Here is a 19,117-nt window from a genome sequence, read left to right on the forward strand (position 1 = left end):
TTAACCTATTGAGCTAATGCTCTTATCCAGAACAAATGCTGCTCATCAATAATTTGATTTAGTCCACTTCTCTTCTCTCTCGAGCAGCGTCATAAAATGAAAACCAAAGTCTATGAAAAGTAACTATGAATCTTCTCACCTTTTAACACCAAAACTTTGCTACAAACCTCTTTGCATATTCAGAAGGAATCATTATTGCCACATAAATACACCACATTTGTTCAAGTATTTACAGACTGTGAATGATAACTCCTGCTGCTTCTTTTGCTATCGCTCAGTACCTGAAGAGTGACCTGATGCGTCAGTTTGACAGTCAGGTTAACAACTTCATGGACAGTCTTATCGAGGAGTCGGCCAGCCTGGAGCCTGCACCCGTACCTGCTGTCTTCTCACCTCCGCTGTCAGACAAGGAGAGGAGCAAACTCAGGTGGCGCCTTTCAACTTTTTCCATTTTTTTGCCTTCTTTTTCTCCAACCAAAAATGTATTTGCTGGTCACTGATGTCACCCTTTGTTTTCCTTCAGGCATTTTCGGCCTCCCCATGGCCAGGGCAAGCACTTTGTCAGTCGCAGGTCCCTCCTAGAGTAAGTTGACACATTGATGTAACAGAACTGTAAATATTTTATATCTGAAGACTGAAGTGCATTGCAGCATCTGTTTATTCAAGTGTTTGACGTCAGCGTAGCTGTGCAGATTCTATCACCTGCTGTCTGTTTTCCTGCAGTGAGCTGTTTGAGGTGAACCACATCAGGACCATCTACCACATGTTTATTGCCGTGCTCATTCTCTTTATCCTCAGTACACTGGTGGTAGATTTCATTGACGAAGGCAGGTAATGTAGACGACTGCTATGTATAATACCTTAAAGATTTTGTCACCTTGTCTATTAAGTCACTTAACTTGACAAATCACCATCTTGTTTGTTTTGTTCAGCTTTTGTTGAAGTAATGAATTGCTGTCACGTTTGAACTTACTTCAAGTTTCTCATCTCTGCTTTGTCTCTGTTGCTTCAGACTGGTGCTGGACTTTGACCTACTGGTCTATGCGTTTGGACAGTTCCCTCTGGTGGTGTGCACATGGATCTGCATGTTCCTGTCTGTGTTGCTGGTTCCCTTCACCCTGTTCCACCTCTGGTCACAGACCCAGTCTGGGTCTTATAGTCACCCCAGGTTGTTCAGTTTGCTTTTTGGCTCTGTGTTCCTGCTCTTCCAGGCCCTGTGTGTGGGTTTCCTGCCTACATATGTGGTGGTGACCAACAGTTTGCCACCTGCATCCTGCTTCATCATCATCCTGGAACAGGTAGATGACCAGTGAACGCTCAGTTTGATCAGTGGGACCACACCCACAGTTAGTGTGTTGTATTATGTTGTATTTATGGCCGTATGTAAAATGCTTTCAAAGACCTTTTTATAATGTGCTTTTTATAAACTTGTCTTCACTTCTCGAATTGACTGTGGGGGAAAAGTTGTAATAGCTGCTGTGTCTGTTCTATTATTTGTCTAACTCCAGGTGCGTCTCATGATGAAAGCCCACTCCTTTGTCAGGGAGAATGTACCAATAGTCCTCAACTGGGCTAAAGACAAGAGCAGTATGTATCTATCCATCTACATGTCTTTTTCCTTCTTTTTTTCCTCTCTCTCATAGCTACTGTGTTCCCTTTTCATTTAGTCTTTATGTTGATAAGCAGTCTCTCCTGTCATCTATAGGCCCCAGTCCAGTGGTCCCTCAGGTTTCTCAGTATCTCTACTTTCTGTTTGCACCCACACTCATCTACAGAGACAAATACCCCAGGTAAGCCAACCCTCTCATTGTTTTGTGTTTTTTTTTTTTTCCCCAATGCAGTAGTTCATGTGTTTTGTAAAAACCTTGTTTCTCATTCATGCAGGAACCCAGTGATCAGGTGGGGTTATGTGGCCACAAAGTTACTTCAGGTACCAACCTCTTTGACATTTTAATCCTGACCTTACTTAAGATTGCAAACAAAAGCCCATTTTTCTGACAGTTTCAACCGATCCCACCCCGCAGGTACTAGGCAGTCTGTTTTATGCCTATTACGTGTTTGTGCGGCTGTGCATCCCTCAGTTCCACAGCATCAGTCTGCAGCTGTTTGACCTAAGGGCCATGGTCCTCTGTGTCTTTAACTCCATCTTGCCAGGTGAGATTGGCCACTAGTTTGTGGAGCCTTATGAACAAATACCCTTTCATACACCACCTGGTTTCACTCAGTGTCAACTAGGGATGCAGTAGTAATACATTGTCTGTGTTTTTTCATTTACAGGAGTGTTGGTTCTCTTCCTGGCATTCTTTGCCTTCCTTCACTGTTGGCTTAATGCTTTTGCTGAGATGCTCCGCTTTGCTGACAGGATGTTTTACAAGGTACTTCTACTGTTACTGCCAACTATAGCAGCATTTAAAATAACTTCTTATGTTCTACTTTAGACTTGACTTAATTCATTTTGATTACACATCACAGGATTGGTGGAATTCGACCTCTTTTGCCAATTACTATCGCACTTGGAACGTCGTGGTCCATGACTGGCTGTACTACTATGTGTACCGGGACTTCCTGTGGGTGAGTGGTTTTGCTTTTGATACAATTCTTCTTAACCAGCTGCATTGTGTGTTAGGTCAGGTACGGTTTTATTGACTATTTCCGACGACAGAAGAAGTTAAACACATTTTCCAGGCTATTGCTAATATAAAATTGTATGGATCAGATTAAACCTTTACACCACTGTCGTTTTGATTTGTCTGTTCTCCATGCTGTTGTCTTTCCAGATGTCTCAGAAGCGTTGCAGACCAGCAGCCATGCTGTTTGTGTTTACAGTATCTGCTGTGGTCCACGAGTACATTCTTGCTATCTGCTTCGGTTTCTTCTATCCCGTGCTCTTCTGCCTCTTCATGTGCTTTGGAAGTAAGAGAAAAGAGCTTAGTGCTCCTCACTATTTTCACACCACGTTGCTTTTTATTGCATTGTTTACAAGGATTCACCCAGGACTGCTTGAAAATCCATAAACCCAATAAGTCTCTATTTCGGTCTGAGCTATTGAACAACCAATTAAGATATGTCTCTCTGCATTGATCTTTTCAATATGCTTCCACCCTCTCACAGTGATGTTCAACTTCATTCTGCATGACCAAAGGAAAGGTCCCATCTGGAACATAATCATGTGGACATCCCTCTTCCTGGGTCAGGGAGTCATTATCTGTCTGTACTCCCAGGAGTGGTATGCCCAGCGCTACTGCCCCCTGAAAGAGGTAACACCTGCAGCATTGCTTTGTGCAGCCTGGTGAAATATTGCTCTTCCTTCAGCACAGACACACATCTTGCTTCATGTGATGTTTTTTTTATTATTATTTCAGCCTTCATTCTTTGAGTTACTGAAGCCCCGCTCCTGGAGCTGTCAGAGAGGGCCGATGGTGGATTCTGATAGGCTGTGATCTACGTTTGGACCACTGCCGAGGACCATCACCCATCAGTTTAAATTGGACCGGCCTTTCTGTTACTGTCTTAACTTCTGGTCTTTCACGTTTTAGTTTATTGCACTAAGGTCTTTACTCTAACAGCAAAGTCAAAATGATGCCTTACTTACCCATTTTATGTTTTCAAAAACAAACCCAACAAAATTACAAGTTCACATAAGACCACATGTGAACTCTTATTTTTATGTACTATTTAATTTACAGTTGCATTCCCATTACGTTTTGCCTTGATCAACTGTGAAACCACTCCTTGTGCCAATGTGATAGTGGCAATCATGATATGGCAGCTGAATACAAACATCATTCACATATGCAGTAATAGTTCATATTTAACAAAGTTTGCAACTACTATTCTATTATAAATAACATTTAATATGTTGTTTGGAAAGACTTTAAATGTTATTTATGTTCACTGCCAGTAAGATTTATTTTGAAAAATGGCTACTGTTTGGTGTTTTGTATAAATCTATGAAGAACTCTGTATTATAACTTAAAGATTGCGGTCAACTTCTCTGAAGAGCAAAATGAAGGTGGCTTTTGACATGCTGATATAGTTGGGAAATAATTTTATAGTAAATCTGAAACTGTGATGCAGAGCTTAGAAAGATTGTGTTACATATGTACAATGTTTCCCAAAAACTAGTTTAATACTCACTTTTCTCTTGTTCTCCAGCTGTCAGTCCACAAGGAGGTGGGGCACTCTTTAAAAATCACGACACTAAACTCCATCAAACAAAATGCTAAACAAATTAGAGGTGACGATCCTGCTGTAAGGAGTTAATGTATTCTGTGACTGCTGAATGTATTCTTGATGCTTTGAATATTTTCAGTTATGGAGAATATTTCTTGCGAACCTAAATTATGTTTTATTTTATTCATTACCAATGTTGAAAGTTGTGTAAAGGTGAAATACTACAAAATAACTACTACTGTAACTGTTGCAGCTGGCTGCTTGAATGTTATAACACTGAATTAGTGATGATACTTGATTAGTACTAAGGGCTACAGTTTGCTTTGTCAGACACTGGGTAGATTAAATGAGACAGTGTTTTGTTGTTGAAAGCACACAAGTATACATTTTACAGTACAGTGATTTCCGTGTCAAACTAATAGAATAAGGAATGTTTATACACAGTGTGCTTATAGTTCTTGTGGTCTTGAAATAATGTGTTTACACATTTGTATTTTTGTTGTTGAAGAAATCACAAAGTTAATGCACAGTAAATGTTGCCAATTCTCACATATTCCAATCCAGGGAGACTATGTGAATAATGAGATGCACAATACAAAGTAAAAAACCAGCAATGGAAAATTCTGCACTTTCAAAAACTGTATGACCACAAGGTGGCACTGTATTAACAGCTTTTACTTTTGATCCTTCCTCTGCTCAATTTGGCTGTTAATTGTGGTCAGGAGCTGGAGAGTCCAGGCAACCCATACGATTTTTTTATTAACAAACACAAGTACCAGCAATTTATTTTTATAATATGTACAGGTAATAGAGAAATATTGGGATTCCCTGTAGTATAATAAGTAACTCTTGAGAAGTCCACATTTGGCTGAAGCTTTAATTGTGCTTTATGCCTCCGAGATTTTGTTAACAAGGATAATATTTATGGTAGTGAAAAGAGCCAAGCTGCAGAAATGCTGTTTATTTAGATGAAATATTTATTTTTGGGAGCTGAGCATTGCCTACTTACTTACAGTCATATTTGTGTTGATTGTGATCTCTTTTTTTTCTTGCCTTGAATAGCTCATTGTGTCTGGTGATCATTTAATGAATCAGTATGTTGTTCTATTTTTGGATGTAGACAAATATATTCTTTAAAGACACATCAAATTATAAGAGCTATTGAGAATAAAACATGATGTATGCTCTTTACCTCTGTCATTCATCTTTATTTATTTATGTATGTGTTGTATGTAATGGTGAAAGTGCCAGTTAAATAGTATTGAAGTACTCCTTATTTAGAGTTGATTTGCACATAATCAGATAATATACCTGAGTTAAGTACTGATAAGGAATAATACAGTCTACTGAAATATGTACAGATTGTATAAAATTTACAATCAATAGAATTTTAATTATTTATTGCACTTTACCATACATAGGGGATTTACATTGATTCATCAGCTACTGAAGCCTGTCTGACATCTGCAGAGTTGGTATATTTTTTAAAATAACTTTGATTTCTGTAGTTTTATATTATTTAAATAATCACAGACCTATACAGGCCATACTATATTAGTTATAGTGTCATAGTACAGTGAATTACTATTAAAGCACTCATTCTATATGACCACACTGCATTTTCTTGATTAAACAATAGCTGATGGTGGTGTTTTAAGATTTTCTGTGATTTTTTTTTTTTCCTCCCCCCCCTAAGGACTGTGAGGGGGATCAACCCACATCAGCCCCCCGCCTGCTGGAACCGATGCTCGGGAAGTGTTGGGACCCGGTTAGTGTTGGTGCTGGAGAGGTGGAGGATCAGGGTGACAGGGGATCGACCCCCCCGTCTTGTGCAACACATCTTCTATTCTGCGGTAAAGATGGCGGCGTCAGAGGGGGCGCGTAGCGGCCGGACAACGGCAAAACGATCCTGAAAAGCTCCAGATTGGACCGAATTTCGCTCGTCGGGTACCGTCAATATCTGCTCGGATACCACCTGGATCACCGGAATAGAGACAATCGCTGTCACACGCCGGGGTTGTGATTTTATTGTTAAAGGTAGGGTGGGTGGGTTTCACTGATAACTGCTAACGGTAGCTAACAGGCTAGCCAGGCGAGCTAATACGGGCTAGTTAGCTCGGTGAAGAAGAGCGGGGAGGGGATTGAGGAAGACTATTCGGGCCGGGCCGCTCCAGCTTTGGGGGAATGTGAACCAGAGGTGCGCAGGGGGTTTGCTCGCTTCGTCCCAAACGTCCTTACGCCAAACCACCGGGATGGGACAGCAGGTAGGCCGCGTCGGTGAGAGCACATCGACCGGACTCCAGCCACCACAGCCCCACGCGTCCCAGCCGCACCAAGGGAAGGGGAACCGGGGGAGCGGCGCCGGGAGGAGACCCCGAGAACCCGGCAGTAGCACCGGGACACCGCCAGGCAGGGCTGCTGCAGTCAACGTGCCCGACCCAGGGATCAACATATTCACGCAGCATTCAGGTAACGAGAGAACCGCGTCAGTGCACGGAGGTGTGGGTGACCGTGAAGCGTTTGTTCGGGGAGATGTGTTCGCTAGCAGAGTCCATGCTAGTTTGACAACGACGCGTTAGCGGAAATAGGCATGCCTACCAACCTTAGCTTTCCATGTCTCATCCATTTTACCGTGTGCGATCATTTGTCCATTGTCTTGTGTATGCGGACAGGAGGCTGTTAATTCAGGAGGCGAATAAGCGAATGGCTCAGATTTGACACCGATACAGCAGCATGTTGGAGCATTGTGTGTGTGTGTGTGTGTGCTGCATGTGACCTAACGATCCCCCAAAGGAAAGACATGTTTTTTGGGAAGAGGAAGGGGTCTGCTCAGCCTAAGGGGGTCATGACTGGAGGTTACCCAGTTGTGTCTTCCTCTAAAGCCCTCACAGTGTGATACTTGGGTTGGTAAACAGTGATTCTTGCCTCCGGAGGTTGAGCAGCAATTCCACCCCATTAACTCACTATAGCAGCCACCACAGGGCTCACATTACAATACCTAGTGGTTTTCACATGCTCACTTGCATCCTCTGTCTGATGATGTCTCCTGTTACAACACACTCAGCAAGCTGACTGCACAGTTTGATCCGGTGGGAAATCTGTGTGAATTATTTAAGCCACCTTCTGTCACCATGCAAACATCAAAGTTTAAAGCTTCTCTTGCGTGATTATATTTTAATACCCAGACGTCTATCCTCTCATAGGATCAGGGAATGCATTAGGTGACTTATGTATTACAGGAATACTGTGGGTTAACAGGCATATATATATATAAATATATATATATAAATAAATAAAAAGACGCCCACACAGCAGAGGTGTGGTAATACCTCCCATCACCCATGTTCCTGCCTCAGAGCAATAGCTATTCATTGATATTGTTATCTGCTCTGTGAGTCATGGAGAGGTAGCCCAGAAGTAACCCCTCCGTGCCCTACATAGCCTTCCTCCTTCCTCCCAGTCTTCTCCTCTTAGGCTGGGTCTCTCAGTGGAAGATCAGGGCTTGTAAGTAATGGTGGTGACATGATGTCTGCTAGGTGGCGTGCATAATATCATCCTTGCCGTTCTAATGAATTTTACTCATGCACAGCTTTTCTTAATACTCCAGTGTGGTCATCAAAGAAAGCCCTCACACATGGTTTTCCCTACTTTTCTTCCTGTGTGTTTGTGTCATCCTGAGCGTGACTTGACGGTTGACGTGTGTCTGTCGGCTTTGTTCTCACCCGTGTCCTTTTACATGTGATGCATAGAAGTAAAACTGCCGGCGTAACCTTCGTAGTTTCCGCTGATGTCCCAGAGCTAACTTCCTCACGCCATCATGGTGAGCTACGACACGTAGAAGGTGCAAGCTTTTGGGAAATGGAACATATTTTCAATTCCTGGCTGGCACATGTTAAAAGTAACCCTCCCTTGCTTGAAGTACATACACAGACAGACGGACTTACTAAGTGCAGCACCACTCAGTGTCTGCACTATTCTGTTCTCTTCGATGTCTGTGCAGGAGTGGCCTTTTTATAGCAGCCAGGATGCAGTCACACAGCCACTCCGCAGAGAGACTGCTACTCTTCAAAGCACACAATAATAGGACAAAGACTCTTAAGTGAGGAAGCTTGGGACTGTGCACTCAGTCTTCTACTGACTATCAAAGTGCCTTTTTGTCTATTTATGTGATAATGATGCAGCATTATCTTACACATCTTTGTGGGTGTAGTTTGTTCTTTTAATGGGACTATTTTGATTGTTTGGAAGTCGGTGTTTATCATTTGTCAATCAGTTATTTTTTCTATAAACTAAACTAACTAAAGTTTGTAAAATGTCAATAAATCACACATATCACCAGTTACACCAGTATGACCAGTAGCCATAAAACAAATATGATATTTTTGTGTCCTATATAGTATGAAACTAAATGTATATGCAAGCAGCTCCTTGAATTTCTAATCATGTATCCAAAGTCATGTGTGGGATAAATGACCAAATAGAATCAACACATTTTCTGTTGTTGTTGTTGTTGTTAATTTGTTCAAAAATAATGTTGTGTGAACTGATGAAGTGGCTAGATTTGATCTGTTAATTTGACTGGGACATCACGTGTGTCTTGTCAAGAGGAAGTTAAGATAAGATAAACTTTATTGATCCCATGCAGGGAAACTGAAGCGCTGCAGCAGCAAAAGGAAGTACAAGAATAGATGCGTAGTATAGTTGTGAGCCAACCGGTGGGACAAGGTGTTGGTTTGACAGCAGAATTCAATGTGCACTATAGTATCTTTTAATAGTGTTTGCGTTTCATAGACGGATCGGCTTCGGAGTCTTTCCTACTGAAAGCAATCAGAGATCAACATGTCGAAGTGGTTTTATTAATGCAGCTTCATAACCACTTTATAACAGACTACCAGATGTCTGAGGCTAAGTGATGCCTTCTTGGTGTGTAATTGAAAGGTGCCAGTCTATGAAGAATGCATTTTTCTCTCTTGAAGTCATGCCTGTGTGTCCCTGCCTGTCTTTCCAGTGAGTATCAGTGGGTATCATATGTGCACATGCTTCCACTAGAGTTTCTTTCAGTATGCCTGAAACCACTGAGTCATTTTAGGGGGGGCAAACAAGCGCCCGGAGGCCAGTGGTGTAAATTGGCTGTTAATATTCCTAGCCCAGTGGCCTCTACTTCCCCCTTTCCCTTCATGTCTCTCTCCTCAGTTGTAGTGAATTTTTCAGCATCAGTAGATTCCATCTTTGGGCTGTCTTTCTCTTTTCCCACTTTAGAACAATGTGAATCAGCTCCTGTCCCCTGCTCAGGTGTGCAGCAGTTCTCCTCAGTTCATCACTAATTTAGCATCCCTGTCTCTCAACAGAAGAGAGATCCCCCTGAACAGACAGGGCAGCTTGAAAACACTGAGCTACACAAAGACAGATAGGGAGCAGGCCGCCTCTGTGCTGATTCAAAGGGAGACAGCCACATGGATGAAGTATTGGTGAATCAGTGGCTGCCACATATCGATGGTTCCACCCGTTTAGCCTTGTCAGGGGTTCAGAGATCTCCATCTCTGCAGTGGGGTCATCTGATACACACACTGCAGTGGGGGCGAGTCCTTTGAACTGACACTGTGAGGTGAAACTGCTGGGAAAATTGGCTTTGTTAATGAGGCCATTGCAAGGTTGCACTACAGTTGCTCTTTCAGTATTTCTTATGTCTTGTTATAGCTTGTCTTTCTTAAATGAGACCTATAGCTTGTAAAAAAAAATAGTGTTATGAACGGGTAACGGTGCTTCTGAAGGTTCTTTTAATAAAATCAACAAAGGCTAATCTATTTTTGCTGTAAACAGATCATAGAAATTGGGGCAGATGAGTGGATTTGAATATTTAATATAATAAGCAGCAGTACTAATGGTGAATGTAGAGCCAGCTGTACCTAAAGTGCAGCACTGTTAAAGCTGCCCAGAGGAGAAGAGAGATGCCTGGATCCAGGGACCTAAGCTTATTTGCATCACGGGTGAAATTAGATTAGAGACAAATCCACTTTTCTGTGGACTCCACTGCAGCCACTGTAATATCTGGGGGAAATCAAGTTTCTGATGCTTCAGCAGCTATGGGTGAGATTTTAATAGGCTTTAAAAGATAATATCCTGGAGTAAAGATTTGTTGTTGATAAAAACTACTTAGTCAGTCCTAGTGACTGCCATTAACCACTAGGAGGAGCCATGGCCACACCTCCTCTGGGTGAAACTTGCTAGAAATTAGGGCAGACCTGATGAGTCTGACTTATTGTCTCAGAGTTGGGACCAAGTGTGATATAAATCGATGTGCTGGAAGCATTGACTGTTTCTGTGCAGATAATTTTAACACAATCAAACAGGGTTTATGTCTGGAGACTGCGTGTACCCTCGTGCACTCTGTAATGGCTGTGTATTAAATAATATATGTCTCTCTGTGCATTCGCCCTCAGCCCATGCTTGCCCTCTACTACAACTGACTGCCAAGCCTCTCTATCAGCATGAGCCTCTCCTATTAGTCCCGTCTAGAACACTCGTCTCTGTTCAACCTTGGCTGTTGCGATGGGCCTCAATCGATATTTAAAATGTGACATTAAAAATCATCAAAATGCCTATTAATTCAAAATCAATAATGTGCCATAATCTAATGTTACAGCACTGAAAACACAAGTCAGAGATGTATCTAACTTGCGTGTAATCATAATTTAAGAGCGTGATCAAAGATTTAAAAAAGTTTTAACGGAGCATTAGTTTTGTTTTTCTCAAAGTTTTTGTGTCATTGTGACTGCGCGCTCCTGTACCCAAACTCCCAGTTGCAGCCATGAACCTTTGCATCTGCTACCAGTAAACCTTCTGTAGTTCCCAAAACCACAGTCCTAGTTTTTATTCCTTGGCCTCAGCTCTCTGCAGCTTATATCATTAAAGAGTGAGGATTAATCAGAACAGTGAGCGATTGACTGTGCAGATGGTGAAAACCATCCCTTGCATCTGTCAGCTTAAAAAATACCAAATGTTTTCAACTTTGTGGAGAGGTCTAGCCAAATTGTTTTTAGTGGCTCCTGGTTAAATCGCAGTTTCTCTTAAGCTGCAATGGTGCAGCAGGGGAAAAAAAATTAGATATGGGGTAGGAAGGGGGGGCAGTCCCTGTGCCAAGCCTGTTAAGCATTGATTTGCTTCCAGGATCAGTCTCTGTTGCTGGCATTATCACTGCAGCTTATCTTCTGGGTTCCAGGCTGGAGACTTGGCTAGAAACACACACTTGCACACACTTACTGTAAACACCCACACATACATTCTCATGCTTTGTTGTTGTCAGTGACGTTACGTGGTGTAGCTTTTTCTGAGGATTATCCAGCACGTCCTTCTCCTTCAGTGTAATCACCCACCAGCTGACCAGTCAGAAAACATTAATCTGGGCGCCCCGTGGGACTGCTGTCCTCAAGTATCCCTTCTGATGCATGTGATTATTCTAGAAAGAGACATGACTTTCAGTGATTTACTCAATGGAGGATTTCAGGTTACTATTCAGCTTATTTTATGTGCGACCATTACATTAGGTAAAAAAGTATATGTGCAAGACAAGTAGAGAAACTATTTCAATGAGTAATGGCATGGCATGGCACATGTATTGAATATGGATGCTCCTCTGCGCTGGTTTGGCAGCCCAAGGCTTCTCAGCTATCTTACTAAGAGCACAGTGGAAGTAAAATCTTTTGGGCTCCAGTCAGTTCTTTAAACTGAGTCACCGTAAAGCAGCTTAAACGTACATCCTAGCACAGCTTAATCACACCACACACAGATTAGCTGTTCAGACATCAAGATTAGTCTACGGATTCTTTCTGTAAACCCTCACTGCAAAGAAAGAAGGAAAACAACGAGAGTGTCTTTTTTTAGTCTATCTGCTGTGGTGAGCACTCCTCTTTACCTGTGGGGAGTTGGCAACATAAACACACACCTCAGTCAGACATTTTAAATCATCCGTACACATTTCATGATGTGTTGGACAAGAGCAGGCAGATCTGACAATGCTCTGACATCTGCCCATGTAGGCTGAAAATTTCCACTCCGTGTGCTTTTGTGTGAATTTAGAGCTTTTGCTGGACAGAAAAACATGCTTTCTTCTTGACTTGAGCGAGACTAAAGTAGAACTACTCTTTAACAATTCAAAGACATGGTTTTGCTTTTTTTTAATTTTACATCTCAAGGACTGAATGATATTTTTAAGCGAGAAACAGGTCAGAGAGCCTTGATGACTTCAGGTTAACTCTAACTACTAATATATAATTGGTTATAGCTTGTCAAGCCAGATTTATCCTATGTGTGAAGCAGACCACTCAAGTGTGGATGAGGAGTTTGTTTCAAGTCATCATATGCCGCTCAGCCATGCTGCTGTCGCATAAAGAAGCACTTAGCTTTGTTTCCAGCACACCTAAAGGGAAGCACTTAGAGCCCATTATTAACCCATAACAAGCCCTGAGAGGGACAGGGCAGGGCAGGGCGAGCTGTGGGTTAGGGCTTCATTCTCCTTCATTCCAGGATGATCCACTGGCCCTTAGGCCCAGATTGGTGTTTGTCCACTCCCTAATTGGCGTCCATTTCCATGTACACAGCAGACATGATGGCCAATAGACTGAGCAGAAAAGAGAACATTCACAGGCCGTCCTGGTAGGGGCCTCTATGTGAGTGTGTAATGAATTTAATACTCAGAGGTTTGCAACACCAGGATGTGTTAAAGGCAAGGGTCTGACAAAGGCAAACGTCAGTCTACCAGTGTGGACATGCAGGTACTGTAGACACAGGTGTAATTGTGCATGGACGAGCGTATGTATAATACTGTATACAATAGTTCCACTGGTGATTAACTTATTGCATGTTTCAAACTGATATCAGCAAGCAGAAGTGCTGCGTTTTCACAGGATACATTTCCAGTCCTCGTAAAAAAGGGACTATCTTCCAGTCCACACACACACACACACTTACACACGCATACACATAAAGAAAATCAGTCCCAAAATTAAGAGTTAACTCGTGGATTCCACATTAGGTTAAAAGTCAAATTACCATATTATTCATTTAATTTACTTCAGAAATTAGGCAGCAACTAAACAAAAGAACCAAATTTTTTCCCCCGCTGGAAGCCAAGGAAGTTAACTCAGTGAAATGTAAACATCTGGTGAAAACCAGGTATACACATTGAGCAGCTGGCCAGCACTCTTTATTGAAAAACAAAAAGGATGGATGGGTTCATTTTGACCACATGTGATACCACGGTTTTCATCTAGAGCCTTACATTTCAGCATCGGAGAGCACAATGCAAACACAACAAGCAAAGAAAAGATTTCTCATATACTTATTTTAAGGGGGAAAGAGAGTAAAATGCGAATTCTGGATATCCTTCTTCAGAGAAATCTAGAATATGCTAAAAGTTTAAAAGTAAAACAGACACATATCTAGAGCTCAGTATAGGCATGGGTCACTATGTTGTTGAATAAGGGCATATAAGGTCTTCATAAGCACTACAAACATGGCATTAATTTTTTAAAAAGGCAGCTCTTTTCAATTTGTTACCTGATTTGTCACATTGTAAACATCCAATCATGTGTCCACTGAAAAGGATAAGTTGTATTGGGGCCTTTAGCATGATGTGCAGTACTTATGATGGCATTATGTACACCTATCCAAGTCATATTTGCAGAAACCTACTTAATAAAAACCATTCGCTGCTCTCCCCACAGCTAATGCAAAGGGACATAGTCTTTTTTCAGGAAAATGATTTGAACACTGCTTATGTGAGCAAAAACCTATTTCATAAAGCTGTGCTGACTTATTTGTATGATAAGCCTTTGAATGAAGAGACAAGCCTTGATATTTACACTGTGAAAATGCCAGAAAGACTGCAGGAAAAATTCTGACAGATACTAAGCCCCGGTCATGGATGTCTAAAATAGAAATATGCAAAAAGGGGTTAAAAATTATTTTTTATTCAGCCGCATAAATGTTGCTCTTAAAATCTTACCTGAGAGTAAAATTTGTTCTACAATGAGTCAGATAAGAAAAAAATGAAATCCTGCACTGATGTTTAGAAATTGTTATTAGGCTATTTGCAGGGCTTCATTTATTGTTTCCTCTCTATTCTAGACTCTGCTCAGAGAGAAAAAAGGTGGAAAAGGCGAAGGAGAGTGAAGAAGAGAGGAGGAGGACGGGGCAGCTGCAGTGTGGGCAGGTCTGTAGGGTGAGTAGGGAACGGGAGCGTTTAGAATGAAGCATTATGGGATTGACTTGACGGATTTAAATACTGGTTGACTGGTTGATTGACTGATTGAGATGAGATGTAGACTGACCTGTGTGAGATCGGGGCTGTCGCCCTGATCTATCCCAACTCGCTGTGTCACAAAAAAGGAGGAGGAGGGGTAGGGGAGGGAGGAGGGAGGCAAAATAAAAAATAAACCAAATGTAATAATAAAACAAGGAATAAACCAAAAAACCCAACAGAGTTTAAAAAAAGGGAAGAGGCGTGTGAAGGAGGAAGAGGAGGAGGAGGAGGAGGGAGAAAGAAGAATCAAACCCAAGCATTCATTACTTCATGCAGTGGCTGGAAAGGAAAACAAATAAAAGACAACAGAGGAGGAGGGGAGGAGGGCGCATGCACACGCATACGAACACCTATATATATATATATATATACACAGTATATGTACACACACACTTATAAGTACACACACACACTGAGATCTGGAGACTGGTTTGAAATGAATGCTGAGCACACCGACTGATTGAACAGGCAGGGCAGAGAGGGCAGACAACAGGTCACGTGACTGCGAGGTAAGAAACATCCAAAAGGAAGACACACAACTAATGTTGACTTTGAACAGAAAGACAAGGGAGGGACACAGATGACACACAAACAGACAAACACACATTTTGTTAGACAGGTAAAATGAATGGGTCCTTAAAGTCAACGTTAGTCTGGTTTTTTTTTTGTGTTTTTTTTTCTTTGGATTGAGCGGCTGCACCCCAAACCTTTCTTCCAAATGGGAACGAAACCAAGCAGAGAGAGAAAAGCCTTTGAAGATAGATGCTACGCAGTCTACAGAGGATACAACTGTTTATATTCACTGTGATGCCTAGCAAGGACTGCAACTGTTAATTGGATAACAGCCATTATAAAGATTTTATTTATTTATTTTTTAAGAAAAGGGAGGAAATAAAATAAGAGGAGACAGAGATAGTGATAGAAAAAGAGCTTGCTTGGGCATGCAGTGCAGGCATGAGAACAGGCAGCACGCGAGGGGTCCCTCAACTGGAAGCTCTACATGAGTGGCTCTCAGATAGGCTAAGACTCAGCCATTAATCACTGTCTTGGAGTAACCCCCTCCCCAGGTCAGGGCAAGAGAAGGACAGAAACAGGAGAAAATCTAGAGGCAAAAAAAATTAAAAATAAAAGACGAAGATTAAGGAGAAGAAGGCCCCTGGACACTGATCTACGGTTCGGGAATATCGACCGTAAATCAGATCCCAAAGGGAAACAGAGTTCTGGAGCAAATCTCAACAGGTTAAAGTGGATTTTTTATTTTCTCTGCAGGTTAAATTCTATTGAGGAAACAAAAGAACATGGAGATATAATGTTCATAGGAGAAAGGAGGGAGACCGTCAAGATTCGCTCCAGATATTCTCGCCCTCTCTGTTTCCTCTGTGGAGGAGCAGTGGGACAAACGGACGTTACCTCTGCCACTTTGAGAAACTCGGACAGTTTGGTCATCCTGTTGAGGAAAGTCTTGTAGATCTCCAGAGCTTCTTTGCACTGGTTCTTCTTCATGTCAAAGTATTTCTCTGTGTATCGGAAAAAAGAATACACATAAATACCTAATAAGATTTATGTTAAAAATATAATATAATAATATATAAGTGTATACCTTAAAAAAAAAAATGCTTAAAAACATAATCTGATTTGTCCTGACAGGCCTCCACATATGGAAATAAATTCCCCGTACAGTCCCAGTTACTATATAACCATGGTTGAAGCACCTCAGATCAGGTTCATTAAGTAAGGAATCATTTAATGAACTGTTCTCAGCCTCTGACTCCTCATTGGCTGAATAATTAATGAAAGAAATGAAGGTGATCTTTATAGTCTTTAATTGGACTTTTAGAGACAGTCGGAGAAAAAAATTGATTTCCCCTTAAAGACCGAGAACTGAGTGGAGTCACAGTCTTGTGATCTCGACATCAGAGGCAGATTACAGCATTAATACAAAACTGACTCAATAGCGATTGTCTCTGGGTCTGCTGTGTTGTGTGTGTGGTTTACCCAGCATGTTGATGACCCCTTCGTTGTAAGCAGCAAACAGCCGTATGGAGTCTTTAAACAGCAACATGAAAGCTGTGTTGATCACTCCGTTGGTCAGCTCGTTGGAGTTAGGCTGAAGGAGAGAAGGAAATAAAATAAAAACACTGATATCGGATCAAGATGTCGCTGCACGCCCTTGTGTCTTTAAGGCAGATGTTTACCTGGAAATCCAGCAGTGCATCCAGCTGGTTCTGAATGGTGGGAAGAGTCTTAATCAGCTTCTCTGTGTTCATGGTGCGCATCACACCCTCAGCCCTGGTAACAAACAAGAATACATGCACACAAACACGCGTGCAAAACACACACACACACACACACACACAGGACTTATCAGACCTGGAGACTAAGGTGTGTGTATAAGGATGTCCTTTAAAAGGAAAAAGGGTGAAGAAATAACATATATAAGCAAAAAAAAAAAAAAGCCTTATCTGTATGACCAGTAGCTTATGGTGGCTAATGTTAGTTGGCAAACTTTATAAGTGGACTCTTTTCTACTTTTGCTGTTGTTTATACGTTTTAATTATTAGCGTTTTGTATCATTTACCCATTAGTGCATAATTGTGGCAGTAGTAACAACTGTTCTGCAAAAGTAGCATAGGCTAGAAAATCTATTTGTTATATAGTTGAAGTAGAACATTGAAATAGAAATATATTTAGTGTAACTGCCATTTATTGAAAGAAAGAAAAATTATATTCACATCTTTTTTTGGTCAAAAAGGCCCGTAATACCTTTCCATATATGTGTGTCGGTGTAGTGTGTGTGGAGTTTGTTACCCTCTCTTCATCTTGGTGAAGTCCACTGCTGCTAGTCTGTAAGACATGGCTTTTTCATTCAGGTAGCGACTGTAGCGTCTGATGAAAGTTGACATGTTATACCCTGGGGGGCATAAAGGGGGCGCTGCAGTTAGAGACTGATCACCTTGGAGTATTTTCAAAACAGGTTAAGAAACCATATTTCCTCTCACATGAAATGGACTCTCCATGAGCAATCTGCCCCCCGCCCCCTCCCACACACCATCTCACCTTCAGATTTATTTATCTGTTCATTTTTACTTTTGAATATATATAATTACAAAGTCAGTGAGTATGTGTTTCCATTTTCAGTAACATTCAGCCGCTTCTTGTATCAAACAAAAGGAACATTTGTCTGTAGCTTTGCAATCCTGGACCAGCTTATTGATAGTGTTACAGAGCCGGGGAGAGTCCGACATAAAGTCATTTTGTTAGACGTACAGCACTGCTGAGTTTACAAACAGCCAAATGTCATTAAATCACCTTGTAGTGCAGCCTTATCTAGAAAGTTGTTGAGGTTGAAGAGCGTGTTTCTGGAGGCAAGGTACTGCATCAATCTCTGATGGGGGAAAAAAGGACAAGAGGAAAGAGTTAGTGACTTATCTGATGCCGTTCCTTGACAACATCAAGTCATGTCCGCACAGACACAAGAGCAGTGAGGAATTAATTTGTAAACGGGATGCGCAGCTTTACAAGCATTTCACAGGTTGTCGACTTTAAAAGAAAAAAGCAGATCACATGCGGGAAAATCAAATGCCCAGAACTGATGAGGCAGCAGCTGAAGAACGCCCGATTGGCTTGTACATTTTTCAACAACAATCCTTCATTGAAACCACAAAGTCGGTTTATCTTGCTCTAGCCCTCACGTGTCAATAATAACTTCTAATATGTTTTTGTTTAGTTTGAGTTAAGGTTCAGTATTGTTCTTGGTTGCCAGGTTGGAGCAAGTCAGCACGTTAGGTTTTGTCTCATCTTGCATGAGCAATAACAAAAATTCTTAGCAATAAAACCATTTATCAGTCCCTCCAATGCAGCCTTTTTTGGGGGATTGTTGCGGCCTAAAATGCCTGATTTCACAGCAGCATTTCTTAAAAAATTGTTACGCATGTTGCAATGAAATTGGAGAAAAGTCGGAGGCAAGTGACTTTGGTGGCTCAGGGTTTTGCTTGGGGTACTGCAATGATCGGTGAAACTCACAGGAAACTACGCTTATTGGTCAAATTTGCGGAAACAATATTGCTAGGTTGCACAGAATTCACAGGGATTGGTTTAATTTGCATTCATTGTTGTGATCGCAACTGGAGGGACTCATTTACAATCCTCCCGTATCAATTTGAAGAGCCTTTCTCTCTTTAAAAGATATCCCACTGGTTTACAGGTTTAAGTTATCCCATTCCAGCATCCTGTTTTAACAAGAAATACATCCCATTGAGGAAGTAAAGGTTCCATTTCATGGGACTTTAAACCTCACATCAGTACTCATGTTGCAAAAAAGCTCTCTTATTTAAAATACTCTGTAAGAGCGCTGCCACGGCCTCTCTTTAGCGGTGTAGTGAGTTGATTTGTCGCAGGGCCATTGGAAATGTCAGCTGGATGCTTCATCAGTCCTTGTTGACACGAGGGAAGATACAGCTTCAAAGAAAGTCGCTGCAGAGTTGGAGAGAAATTGCTACAACCTGGTGATCAAAATGTCAGTCTGGACCGATCAATAACTCAAGCTAGCTGACTGGCAAAACGTCCCACATCAGTGTGGTGGTGTATGTTGTGTGTTGTGCTGTGTTGTTGGTGTGTGAGAGAGAGAGAGTATTAGTTTAAACC

The 19,117-nt window shown here is 41.6% G+C and overlaps 3 protein-coding genes across 4 annotated transcripts in view; 2 read left to right on the forward strand and 1 right to left on the reverse strand.

Annotated features, from left to right (window-relative positions):
• The window catches only part of soat1 (sterol O-acyltransferase 1), a 7,938-nt gene extending 2,574 nt beyond the window's left edge, over positions 1 to 5,364 (forward strand). The window contains exons 4-16 of the mRNA XM_035652701.1: positions 279 to 427; positions 524 to 583; positions 724 to 831; positions 1,013 to 1,298; positions 1,509 to 1,587; positions 1,706 to 1,790; positions 1,885 to 1,930; positions 2,025 to 2,154; positions 2,278 to 2,375; positions 2,473 to 2,571; positions 2,778 to 2,913; positions 3,112 to 3,257; positions 3,363 to 5,364. Coding sequence (XP_035508594.1) covers positions 279 to 427; positions 524 to 583; positions 724 to 831; positions 1,013 to 1,298; positions 1,509 to 1,587; positions 1,706 to 1,790; positions 1,885 to 1,930; positions 2,025 to 2,154; positions 2,278 to 2,375; positions 2,473 to 2,571; positions 2,778 to 2,913; positions 3,112 to 3,257; positions 3,363 to 3,440 — 1,500 coding nt within the window. The 3' untranslated portion in view covers positions 3,441 to 5,364. The remainder of the gene's footprint in view (positions 1 to 278; positions 428 to 523; positions 584 to 723; positions 832 to 1,012; positions 1,299 to 1,508; positions 1,588 to 1,705; positions 1,791 to 1,884; positions 1,931 to 2,024; positions 2,155 to 2,277; positions 2,376 to 2,472; positions 2,572 to 2,777; positions 2,914 to 3,111; positions 3,258 to 3,362) is intronic.
• Positions 5,365 to 5,914: 550 nt separating this feature from the next.
• abl2 (c-abl oncogene 2, non-receptor tyrosine kinase) overlaps positions 5,915 to 19,117 on the forward strand; it is a 29,189-nt gene continuing 15,986 nt past the window's right edge. Inside the window, exon 1 of one of the 2 annotated variants that reach the window (XM_035653412.1) lies at positions 5,915 to 6,642. In XM_035653412.1, the coding sequence (XP_035509305.1) occupies positions 6,426 to 6,642 (217 nt within the window). In that variant the 5' untranslated portion in view covers positions 5,915 to 6,425. The remainder of the gene's footprint in view (positions 6,643 to 19,117) is intronic. The other variant, XM_035653411.1, reaches the window with a different exon arrangement.
• LOC118321610 (phosphatidylinositol-binding clathrin assembly protein-like) overlaps positions 13,934 to 19,117 on the reverse strand; it is a 5,433-nt gene continuing 249 nt past the window's right edge. Inside the window, exons 2-7 of the mRNA XM_035653004.1 lie at positions 17,783 to 17,858; positions 17,282 to 17,384; positions 16,669 to 16,762; positions 16,469 to 16,580; positions 15,884 to 15,990; positions 13,934 to 14,543 (exon numbers count right to left, since the gene is read on the reverse strand). Of these exons, the coding sequence (XP_035508897.1) occupies positions 14,427 to 14,543; positions 15,884 to 15,990; positions 16,469 to 16,580; positions 16,669 to 16,762; positions 17,282 to 17,384; positions 17,783 to 17,858 (609 nt within the window). The 3' untranslated portion in view covers positions 13,934 to 14,426. The remainder of the gene's footprint in view (positions 14,544 to 15,883; positions 15,991 to 16,468; positions 16,581 to 16,668; positions 16,763 to 17,281; positions 17,385 to 17,782; positions 17,859 to 19,117) is intronic.

The sequence above is a fragment of the Morone saxatilis genome, unplaced genomic scaffold (assembly GCF_004916995.1).
Source record: "Morone saxatilis isolate NCDOM2014 unplaced genomic scaffold, NCSU_SB_2.0 Contig12, whole genome shotgun sequence".
Classification (NCBI taxonomy): Eukaryota; Metazoa; Chordata; class Actinopteri; family Moronidae; genus Morone; species Morone saxatilis.